We start from the raw sequence: 12,198 nt of genomic DNA, 5'->3' as shown, positions 1-12,198 counted from the left end.
AAATGACACTTACACTTGTTTCAAATTGGAGTGTCATCCCAAGTGTGTAATGTGTTGCCACAATCTCATCCTTGAAAATATATTCTGCTCTCACTTTCATGGGAAATATTAATAAGTGATGTTTTCTGCTTGGATAAGATAAGACGGGAAACTTTGGGTTTGGTTTGTGGGTTTTTTCATATTAAAATGACAGAACTGTCTTCTGTTTCTTTTGAATCAAAGTACACTGGTTGGGTAAGAGACTGAGACTAAACGTTGTGTTCTGGTTTGTTTTGGAATGAGTCTGGTTAGTCTAAAGGAAGTGTGTTTTGGGCAATTAGGCGATCAACACGCAGCCAAAAACCAAACACATTTTAAGCTAGTGAACCTGCAGCAAGCTTCCTTACCTTTAGCCTTGATGTAAATGGAGAACTATCCTGTCTTCCTTGGTTAAAACTATCTTCTCTTGTGGGAGTTTTTAAGGGCTAACTATAATGAATTAAAACCTTTACCTTTTATTGAAAATATGTCATCATAGATCCCATATGAACAAAGAGGGTATTCAAAGAGGGTATTAAGTATATATACAGATATACTTAATGACTAAAATTTGCGTGTGAAGAAATGTATTGGAATAAATAACTACATGGAATATCAGTATTTCCCTTTTGTCACTTTGTGGAAACTTCATTTGAGAATCATTACAGATACTCAACAAATCTAATAACCCTGCTCTGGGGGACGCCATAGGAGAAGTAATGAACAGAAGCACTAAACATCTGGTAGTTCTCTACTCTGAAACACTGGTAGTGTGACAGGCCTGAAGCTTGCCTTAGAGAGCAGTCAAATTAAAACCTGTTTTGAAATGGTTCGGAATGTCATTTGTGTGTACTGAATTCAGGAACTGCTTGTTTTCAGAAATCTTCCTGCCAAATCAGTGGAGGAGGCTTTACGTCACCGACAAGAATATGATGAGATGGTGGCAGAGGCAAAAAAACGAGGTATGTTAACTGCCAGTAATCGCAACAATTCTTGTTAAGTGTGCAGCAGAAATATTTTCTGGCTTGTAGGCTGGTAGGTACATTAAAGAACAACTTTGTTTAGCACCTAGGATATTCTCTGGTACATATATACACACAGTTTAAAACAGAACTGGATTATCAAATTGTTTTCTCATTCCACCACAGTGGAATAGTTAAAGCTTCTCTTTAATTTTTAAGTAGAAACTCTGTTTTTAACTACTTGTGTAATGTAATCAGCTAGAACATTTTTGGGTACTTGTAGTCATTTTTTTCAAGGCTTGTTGATGCAGTTGCAACTGAGAGACGAAGTACAAATAAAATTGACCGCTAAAGGTCTGTTTTTGCGTGAATTCGAGATCAATTCCAATGTGAAGACAGGTGAAGACTTTGCGAAGGTTCACACAGGTTGGAAAAAAAAAAAGCCCACTGATTTTTAAGCATATCTGTAGCATATGGTACTGTGACAATAGTTGTTGAAAGGAATTCTGTAATCTTGTACCAAGTATTCAGGGAATAAGCTATTTTAAGAATCTGTACTGCGTGTTTTACTAGGGCTGTTGTCACAGATACAAGCTTCTGAACTGATTGAGTCTCTATGGATCTGTGGCAGCTTGCTCCGAAAGATGTAATAAGAAATCTGAGGCATTTCCCAATTCATTTAACTCTCCTCTTGTGGTGTGCATCTTGTAAGGTGTGATCTGTGATCTGTTCTCTGACTGAGTCCGTGGAGGGTCAGCCATGTGCCCTGGTATTTGTTAAATTAACTATTGCTATGTGCAAATCTTCAGTAAAGATGTGATGAAGCTGATCAGCTATATCAGTTTACTGGGGATGGCAGGTTTACTCCATCGATGTCTGATGCATCCATAAATAGAAAATGTATTGCAATTTCACAGTGGTTCTTAGTGATGTCGATATAGCACTTGGTTTGTCCTTCTTTTAGCCTTCTTAAGAAGGATCTAACAATGATCCTTTTTTACAGAAGGCAGACTAGTTTTCTCTTATTCAGCATCATGGCTTCATCTCATAGAATTGTAGAATAGTTAGGGTTGGAAGGGACCTTAAAGATCATCTAATTCCAACCCCCCTGCCATCTCAAATCTTTAGGTCCTCTTTCCAGAAAATTAAAAAATCCTTCCAGGTGGAAGTTTCAGTAAAATGTGAATGATTTTAAAATGGATGTAGAACTGCACCTTTGAATAACTTTATTTGTAAGTATTGCCAATTAGCTTATATAAAAAGTAAGGTTTTGGTAGACTGTGGTGTGAAGTTCGTTACAGGTAAAAGCACTGTTCATGTTCTTCCTTTTTAGTCATTCTATGTCCCACAGAAAAGAGTTCTCTAGCCAGAGTTATGCTTGTCTAAATCAATGTGTGTTTGAATGAATTGGAGATAGCTTAAATAAAAAAACTTCCTGAGAAACACACCTGTAGTTAACAGGTGCAGCCTCAGCTGGCTCATGTGAACTGTAATTTATGCTTGATCTTTCAGACATCATCTAAACAATTAAATAATAGCTGAATTATTTACCTAATAATTTATATATGCTAATACAGACCTAATAACATGTCATGCTTAACAGAAATTAAAGAAGCACACAAGAGGAAAAAAATAATGAGAGAGCGTTTCAAGCAAGAAGAGAATATTGCTAGTGCTATGGTGATTTGGGTCAATGAAATACTACCTAACTGGGAAGGCATGTAAGTAAAATTCTTTTGTGTAAATGAGGCAAAGCTGGCTTGTACCCTCTCTGGAAACAGAGGAACCACATACCTTATTTTCCTTTCTGTTTTGTCAAGAAGTCAGTTTTTGTTGCCATGATATAGTTGAGAGATTATTACATAGCAAAATGAAATGTGCTTAATGAAATGAGAGCTTAATGTTTTGGTGTTTTCTTAACAGGGCTTTAGCATAAGCAGAGATCCTTGAGTATTGATTATTATTTTGTTTGTAAAATGCCTAATGATTTTGGAAAAGAAGATATATTCAATGTGTCATTTGGATTTTTTTTCTTTTTTTTTTTCTTTTTTCCCTTGCTTCTGTCTTAGGCGTGCTACCCGAAGAGTTCGAGAGCTTTGGTGGCAGGGCTTACCCCCAAGCGTACGTGGGAAGGTTTGGAGTCTAGCTGTGGGAAACGAATTAAATATCACTCCTGGTATGCCTTAACGGATTACATTTTAATGCAAAATTAAGTTGGTTATTTTCAAAGGAAAATTCTAACTTCTCTTGAACTATACAAATGAGGGTATATTTGCTTTTTGAAATATTGTATTTCACAACCTTAGAAACTGGTGTTTTTTACAATTGGACACCATAGCCTGGTAAATTATGGAAGCAAGGTTCAAAACCTGCTTACAAAAACATATGTGTTAAACCGAGAATTTGTGTAGGGAGAGGAAAGAGGAATTGCTTTATTTCATAACTAATGACTTTCATGAACTGGAAGTGTTCTCGTCTACTGACAAAAACAAAAATCTGAATTATTTAAGACATGGCTTTCCTCTTGTAGTTTGCATGTTCACCACAGAGGAAAGTATAACCAATGCACACTATGAAACTGTGTACAGTGATACTCCAGCGGTTAGTGGTAACCATGTAATAGTCCTCCCCCTACTAGTGGTTAACATGAAACCAAGCAACAAAACCAAAGTCAGGAACACTTAGTGTGCTTTTGTTTTGGATGGGTGCTTTTCTTACTTCCTTTTTTGTTGTTTTTGTTTCCTTGTAGAACTTTATGAAATCTTCTTGTCGAGAGCTAAGGAACGATGGAAAAGCTTCAGTGAGACAAGTTCTGAGAATGACACAGAAGGTTAGACCTCCTGAATGCTAGACAGCCTCCTATTTATTTTACGAACCTATGAAGACCCAGAAAGTCTCAAGTTCAGCTGCATTTGCAGTATTAGGAATACTTGTTAAAAATGCTCTGGGTCATTGCCTACTGAAATGTTTGTTTTATTATACTTAGGCCGCTCTGGGCCTAGATAGTGTTCAGAAGTAAAAGGTAACCTGTTGGTTTAAGTCTGAGTGGTGTAAAGGTACGTGACTTGAAAAAGAATAAATAGAAAGGCAGTAATTGCTGATGATTTCCCTCACTTTTTGGAGCTGGTTGCATATACCAGATATCAATGGACAGTTTTAGCTCTTGAAGTACAGTGCTGTAGAAGTGTGCTCCAAGAATTAGAACTATGCAACTTTTTGCCTTAGGTCCTAAAATTATTTCTGTGTGTATGGCAGTTTTATTTCAAAGTCTGTAGACAATTTATTTATCTGTTTTAATAACTGTTGGTTTTGCTTGCAGATGCAGGTGCATCTGTTGCTGATCGCGAGGCCAGTCTGGAGCTAATTAAGTTGGATATATCGCGCACATTTCCATCCCTGTATATTTTCCAGAAGGTGAGTTTTCTATAACTTCAGTTATCACAACTTTAAACTTAAAAAGTTAAACAAGTAAAGAAATCTAGCTGGGTAAATACGGAATAGTTTTTAGAAGTTTGTATAAAACAACAAAAGCAAAATTAGGTTTTCTTCTACATACAACAACAAATATTCATCTCTCTTTTGTTTTAATGAGAATAAGGTCCAAGAATTCCTATCAGCCACTAAACCATGCCCCTGAGAACCTCATCCACTCATCTTTACAATACCTCCAGGGATGGGGACTCAACCACCTCCCTGAGCAGCCTGTGTCCAATGACCCTTTCTGTGAAAAATTTATTTCTGATGTCCAGCCTGAACCTCCCCTGGATGAGCTTGAGGCCATTCCCCCTTGTCCTGTCCCCTGTCACTTGGGAGAAGAGGCCAGCACCCCAGGTAGTTGTAGAGAGCAATAAGGTCCCCTCTCAGCCTCCTCTTCTCCAGGCTAAACAACCCCACTCTTTCAGCCGCTCCTCGTAAGACTTGTTCTCCAACCCCTTTACCAGCTCCGTTGCTCTTCTCTGGACGCGTTCCAGAGCCTCAACATCCTTCTTGTGCTGAAGGGCCCAGAACTGAACGCAGTATTTGAGGTGTGGTCTCACCAGTGCCGAGTACAGAGGGAGGATAACCTCCCTGGACCTGCTGGTCATGCCATTTCTGATGCAAGCCAAGATGCCATTGGCCTTCTTGGCCACCTGGGCACACTGCTCGCTCATGTTCAGTCACTGTCAACCAACACCCCCAGGTCCTTCTCCTCTAGGCAGCTTCCCAGCCAGACTTCTAGTCTGTAGCACTGCATAGGGTTGTTGTGCCCCAAGTGCAGGACCTGCCATTTGGCCTTGGTAAACCTCATGCCATTGGACTCTGCCCAGCAGTCCAGCCTGTTCAGATCCCTTTGCAGAGCCTCCCTGCCCTCCAGCAGATTGACACTTCCACCCAGCTTGGTGTCATCTGCCAGCTTGCTAAGGGTGCACTCAATGCCTTTATCCAGGTCATTATAATACAGTAATTTTCGTTACCAAGAATTTAAACATCCACTGTCTCTAAAAAGGAAAAACCAACCCTGGGTATGTATCAGAGCCTCATTTTCCATTACGTACTGATTTCCACTGAATTATTTCATAGGACTATTGGTCTGTTAGTTTTACTGTAACATCTCAAAAGCATACATGGTAAAGTTTAGAGTTAGAACTGCTGTTATTCTAGTTGTGAACAAAGCAGTAATTCACTGACTCACTTGCGTATTAAAATATCGGCTTGATACTTTGCTATAAGGTGATTTAAAAACAAAACACTTTTTTTTTTTTTTTTTTTTTTAATTTCCCCCTCTCATCCCTCCCATTCTGTTAGGGTGGTCCTTATCATGATCTCCTGCATAGTGTTCTAGGAGCATATACATGTTACAGACCGGATGTAGGATATGTAAGTATTTGCTGTAAAATGTTTGTAATACGGTTAATGAGCTTAAGACTTCACGTGTATTAAGTGGGTTATCTAAACATTATGCTACTAGCACTGCAAAAATAATTAAACATTGGCACTTGTTAATTTCATAGCAGTTACAATGATGCTAATTATTGGAGAAAATTATAGCTGAAAATGTACTGAATGTCAAGGATGAGTATACTATCTGACTTGCATGGAAAATTTTAGATGGATGTGTTCACAAGGCATTATAATTTTGACAGACCCACAGTATCCACAGAAAAAAACAGAGTGCTAGCAGACTTCCAGTGAGTACTTAAATTGTTCTGCCCTAACGTTGCTCCTACTGCTACCGTTTCCCTCGTGATACTCTGCTTCACTACCACACATCCTAAAATCCAGAAACTCCTTATTGGTGTCTTGTTGTCAAAGATTAATTGCTCCATCTCAGTTCAGTAAAGAATAAAGAAACCCCCAAAACACAAACCCCATAAAAAAACTGCCAAAAACCTGCAAACAAACCAACCAAATCAAACATCTCTGAATGGTGTCAGCTTACAGAGGCAGTTAAATTTACAAACAGAAGCTTTTTCTTTGTTCCCTGGTGGTAGCTAGGAACACCTTTCACAAGCCTTAATCACTTCTGGGCTAAAAAGAACTTGAAGAGTTTTAAGTTTGCTACATGCAACAAAGCCTTGTTTAGCACAGGGTATCTTTTCCTCTCTAAATCAGACATGCTTGGGACTCTGTGTCAGTATCTAGTTGTTTTTTTCATGTTCAAATGCTTTTATCCCTCAATTCTGTCATCTGTGACTTCATTTTTGGAGACCTTTCCATACTCCTTAAGTGAGAAGACAAACCGCAGGTTTTGAGACTGCTTGTTCTATGGTGAAATTTTAAAGGTAAATACGTGATTTTTCATGGGTAGGCCTTATCTAGCTTAGGAATACAGCTAGCCTGGATATTTTATTTTACTTTATTTCCATGGCAGTAAAACTAATGTAATCTTATTTCCACACCCATCTCTACCACAAAAATGGAAAGCTTCAGGACTGGTATATCAATACTGGTTTTCACCAGTTGCTTAAAATACTGAGTGGTTTTTTTTTTTTTTTTTTTTTTTAGTGAGGAACAGGCAGCATAAATGCCTAGGAACGGCAGAATAGTTATCATTGCAGTTGCAATTGATAGAATTATTTTTTATAATGTATTGAATATCAGAATTCTTTTTATAATATTCAGAGCATCAGTTACAAGAAAAATGCTCTTAACTTCTTTTGCAGGCTAAAGTGTTCTTGAAAGAGTAATCTGCATTGTAGCTAACCACTTAAAAGCAATTTTGTGTATGTGAACAAACACTACTTGGCAAGTGAACAAGTATTGACTGTTCTGAAACAGAATTTTGTCTCAATTCCAACATACTTGTCTGAGTCTAAACTGTCCCATATGTGAGGTTTTTCTCCATGTCTGCTTTTCCCATAGCTTAACAATAATTTGAGGCCAAATTTTGTCTCTTGTGAGCTCTGCATCCAGCCTGCATGGTTTTAACTTTTTTTGCATTCCAAAAAGGACTTGTGATCGTGAGACCTCCCAGAACTTCTACCAAGCACCTAGAAGAGCATCGGAAGAAACACTATGTCTTACTGAAATAAAATTGACTGCATGCATGAAAATTATTTATCCTTATTATTTCCATTCATCTTGAAGTATTATGCAATAGTATTTGATACGTTACAGACTGTAAATATTTGCATTTCAAAAGACATAAGATGTACTGAACCTACTCACCTATATTTGCCTGATGCTTTTCCCACCTGAAGGTACAAGGGATGTCCTTCATTGCTGCTGTGCTCATTCTCAATCTGGAAGAAGCAGATGCTTTCATTGCCTTTGCTAACCTTCTAAACAAGCCATGCCAGCTGGCCTTTTTCCGTGTGGATCACAGCATGGTATGCACAGAGTTTTCTGGTTTTGAACCCTAACATTCTTTTGACTTAAAGCATAGTTGATTTATTGATGACTTCCTTTGGTCCTATTGAATAATGGAGAACTAACTTGTGATTACAAAACTGAGAATGCCAGATACTAAGCCATAGAACACATCCTACTATGTTGATTTTTCCTCTAGAAACACTTAATCATTCTACTTATCCGAAGAAGTCACTGATCCGGTTTCTATTATTTTACAACTAAACATTCTTTTGATGACTGCTTATGAGGTGCTTTACTTTCTCTACAGATGCTGAAATATTTTGCAGCCTTTGAAGTATTCTTTGAAGAAAATCTTCCCAAATTGTTTTTTCATTTCAAGTCATACAGTCTTACTCCAGACATATATTTGATAGACTGGTGAGTTCAGAGAACATGGCAAACCTAGCCTTACAACTGTTGGAACACCTTCCATTTTGCTATAAGTTTTTCAGCAATAGAAATACAGCATTAAACATTGCCCTCACCCATTCAGTAGGTGTTTGTGTTCCTCAGCTTCCTAGTCTTGTGAAATCATAGTGAGCTGTTTTGTGCAATCACAGTTCCTCTGTCAGGATTCAAATTTTAGGAACTGGGATTAGGAGCGACATCTATTCAGATAGAAAAGGAGTTGTGTGTGTCTTTTTTAATTGTTGCTGCAGGTTAAGTGTCAGCTATGTGTAACGTAAGTATGGGAGAGGGAGGCTACTGCACCATGGTTGTCCTATGATTGTAAGTGGCTTGATGAAATCAACATAACCAGTTCCTGAAGAAAGTATGAATATATGCTTCAAAGTAGAAGGAGGATGAAATTTAGAACTCAGTTTGGGAAGGGATAAACTTGGAAATACATTGAACATTTTGAAGTAAAGTATGTTCTAAACCAGAGAGTCCCAAATTATCTTATGTGCCTGTAATGGAAAGCAGTAATACAAGCATCCTTGAAGTCTGTGTAGTGCTGCTAAATATGGAGTGTCTGTTCATAAGTGTGTGTGTGGCTAAGGATGTGCTTCATATAGGATTATTGTGGGCATTAAAAGTTTCTACCAGAGTAAACTGAATTGGAGTAGAATTAAATAATATAAAAACCTCACATCATCTAAGTACTTGGGAATGAAGAACTTAAGCATTAAGTCTCAGCAGGAGTAGGACATACACTAGCAGCATAAGCATCAAGCAGCATGGCAGATGAAGAGAGGTATATGTGTTGCAGAAATAGGGCTTCTATACAGAGTACTAGAATATTCTGCTTCCATTTACCTGTGAGAAATGAAGATTGCTATTCCTGCACACGTTCCAAAGGTAGTCTGGAGATAGGGAGAGCTCCTTTTATAAAGTGAGAGTAGAGGACATTGTAGTAGTTTGCAGTAAGGAGCGTTCTGAGGTTCCTGAAACATTTCCCAGTAGCAATAATGGAGAAACGGAGAAGACTGTGCGTTGTATCAAAGGAACCACTGCAAATTTACGGGAGCAGTTCTATAATACGTTAAAAACAGCTGACTGAACTCTGCCTATGTGTAATGAACACTTCTTAAAAATAAACTTTGCAGTAAGAAATGCACATAGACTTTTCCCAGTAAGAAAAGAACAGTGACTGTCTCTAGATTTTGATGACTTTTAACCTGAGCAGAAATTAAAAATTTATCATGGAAATGCAGTTGTTGAATTCTCATTAGTACATTAGTGGGATGTTGGGTTGTAGCCTTCTATTGAGACGATATGTGGCTCGATGTACAAATGATGAACAGAGCTGTTAAACAGTATGGCTTAAAGAACAGGAAGGGTTAAGCTCATATTTGTATATTATGCCTTGTTTGAGTGTAAAGATGTTTGAAACTTGTCTAGCTGAAGCCTTCTAAGGGGGGTGGCTTTCAGATGGAGGATTTTCTGTAGCATGAGAAGAAATGGGTTTCAGAGTAGGAGTTCTGACTTTAAAAACTGGAGACTTGTAGGTCTTTGAAATATGGAAAAAAGAAAAAGATAGGAAATGTTGTCATCTGCTCACTCTCAGCTAACAGAACTGAGATTTAAAGGAGGTTGTGTTTTCATCTTTCTGAAATGGGTTAAAGTGATAACTTTGCCTTTTTTTTCTCAATTGTAGGATTTTTACGCTCTACAGCAAGTCGTTACCACTTGATCTGGCTTGTCGTGTCTGGGATGTTTTCTGTAGAGATGGAGAAGAATTTTTGTTTAGGACAGGGTTAGGAATCCTTCGGTTATATGAAGATATTCTCCTACAGATGGACTTCATTCATATAGCACAGTTTCTAACAAAACTTCCAGAAGACATTACATCAGAAAAGCTTTTTAGTTGTATAGCAGCTATTCAGATGCAGAATAGTAACAAAAAATGGGCACAGGTGAGTTTCTTTGGTATAGATCTCTCCCTCTCTCAACAGACCTGTCAGCACATGAGTATATAGGGCACTTCTCTTAATCCCTACTTCATACTCTCTATAAATACTACTATATATATACACACACACACACTTTCTATAAATACTACTTTATGTGTCTTTGACTTCTGAGCGATGGGCGCTTCCTTTCTAGTGCCTCATTCTAGAAATTAATCTTCATGCCAATATTGTAGTGGTTAATATTGTTCTTTCTTATAAGACTGGCTTTTTTATATTCATTAAATAACTTGCTTTTCCAGGTGTTTGCCTCTCTGATGAAGGACAACAAAGAAGGGGGGGACAAGAACCACAGCCCAGCACTGAAAAGCTAATCACTGTATGTTGAGGTCAATTGAAAATATTGAAAACCACTTGACAAAGGAGTTTTCACATCACTTCTGTAAGGAATAGCACTGTACAAAATGTGAAAAATGAGGTGGAAAACAGACACAGCTCTCAGTGGAGTAATGAACTGATGAAATCTTCACCCTTTTGCCAGTATTAGCTTTTGTCATGGAAAGATTTGTTTTCACAGAGAATACCAAAACCTATGAAACTGAGAAGCTGGGGGGGTCATATTTAATACTTTAAAAGGATCAACTCAATGCAATAAACACTTGTAATAACTGCTGTTGGTACTTTAAAGAAAAAAATAATTTTGAGGCATAACTTTTTTTACAGATACCACAAAGGCACTTTTGGGAAGGGATGAGGGAAATGGCAAATCTTAAGGCCCCGAAACTGCTATCCAAACCAAATGCTTGGTACAAATGTTACCTCCAAAATTAACCATTTGAAAGTACTGAGGACCAAATAAGATTGTTTGGTATGTTTATGTGCAAGATGGTTAAAATTTGGGGAAGAGTATTGTCTTATTTACTTGGTTTTTTAAGTTGTAGCTTCATTCTTCAGTCTGGGCAAACGTAACTCAGGAACTGTGGAAGTATTGTGCCCAAACCTGTTAAAGCAAAAATCATCTGAATTTTAAACAGTAGTAAGATCAGGGCTGCTATTTTCAGAGTGCACAGCTTTCAGAGGGTGGTGTTAAGCATTTGTGTTGATGTATTGGTGGTGCAGTTACAAAAACAGAGTAGGTATTCTGTGAAAGGGTTTTGTCACCACAAGAGTTACTTTGTTGAGCCATTTCCAACTAAGAAATATTTGTGTGTAATGGTGAACACTAGAAACTGACAAAGGTATCTGCAGCCACTTCTAACACTTTGGAATAATGCAGACACAGAATTGTTTTTGAAACTATCTTTTATTAGCGTGCAATACTGAAATCCAAAAAGCATCTAGTTTAGTGATACTTAATTCTTTAACATCTTTTAACTGTGAGATGTAAGGTCGTATTGTATGTGTCACAGCAAATAATTTTCAAACGTTTCCTACTTCTGAAGATGCAGTACAACAACTTGTGGTTGTAGGGGATGGATGTTTAAAATGGATAGCACTTGCAGGTGGGGAGCACTTGCACTCTCTTGGTCCATTTTTGCTAATATTTAATGTAAATAAATTCCTTACATGTGGGGTTTTGTAACTGGTCCCCTCTGTGAAAATCGAGTCAAAATAACCATTACGTATTTTTAAGTGCAGGAGGCTTCCAGTTGTCTGGTGTTTAAAAGCAGAGTCTACGTACTTGGGGTAAAGATTTAGTGTGGTGTAACTTACGTTGCTATCTGGTTTAAAAAACTACATAAAACTATGTTGCTATCTGGTTTAAAAAACTACATACTACTCATAACATTACAATTTGAAATTTAAATGTCAGATTTTTCTTAACTTATGTATCCACTACTTTAATTGGACCCAGTTTGTCTTATATTTTTATGTTATCTTGTACAGTTTTCTTACTTTTAAACTATAAATCTGTATATAACTGTAAATAGGAGGATCGAGCCTTCAAGACCACTAGCAACACTTCCTGTGTAAATAAAACTTGGAGCAGATCTCGGATGTGTGTTTGTTTTTCCATTCCTCCATCTTCCAGCTCC

The 12,198-nt window shown here is 37.6% G+C and overlaps 1 protein-coding gene across 2 annotated transcripts in view; it reads left to right on the top strand.

The window, feature by feature from the left end:
- TBC1D12 (TBC1 domain family member 12) overlaps positions 1-12,154 on the top strand; it is a 39,216-nt gene extending 27,062 nt beyond the window's left edge. For both annotated transcript variants that reach the window (XM_069863208.1, XM_069863209.1), the window contains 10 exons: positions 898-980; positions 2,584-2,701; positions 3,050-3,156; positions 3,730-3,810; positions 4,300-4,394; positions 5,766-5,837; positions 7,661-7,789; positions 8,080-8,189; positions 9,910-10,168; positions 10,465-12,154. In XM_069863208.1, the coding sequence (XP_069719309.1) occupies positions 898-980; positions 2,584-2,701; positions 3,050-3,156; positions 3,730-3,810; positions 4,300-4,394; positions 5,766-5,837; positions 7,661-7,789; positions 8,080-8,189; positions 9,910-10,168; positions 10,465-10,536 (1,126 nt within the window). In that variant the 3' untranslated portion in view covers positions 10,537-12,154. The remainder of the gene's footprint in view (positions 1-897; positions 981-2,583; positions 2,702-3,049; positions 3,157-3,729; positions 3,811-4,299; positions 4,395-5,765; positions 5,838-7,660; positions 7,790-8,079; positions 8,190-9,909; positions 10,169-10,464) is intronic.
- Positions 12,155-12,198: the final 44 nt, after the last annotated feature.

This window comes from Phaenicophaeus curvirostris, chromosome 9 (genome assembly GCF_032191515.1).
Source record: "Phaenicophaeus curvirostris isolate KB17595 chromosome 9, BPBGC_Pcur_1.0, whole genome shotgun sequence".
Classification (NCBI taxonomy): domain Eukaryota; kingdom Metazoa; phylum Chordata; class Aves; order Cuculiformes; family Cuculidae; genus Phaenicophaeus; species Phaenicophaeus curvirostris.
This window is presented reverse-complemented; position numbering and strand designations above follow the sequence as displayed.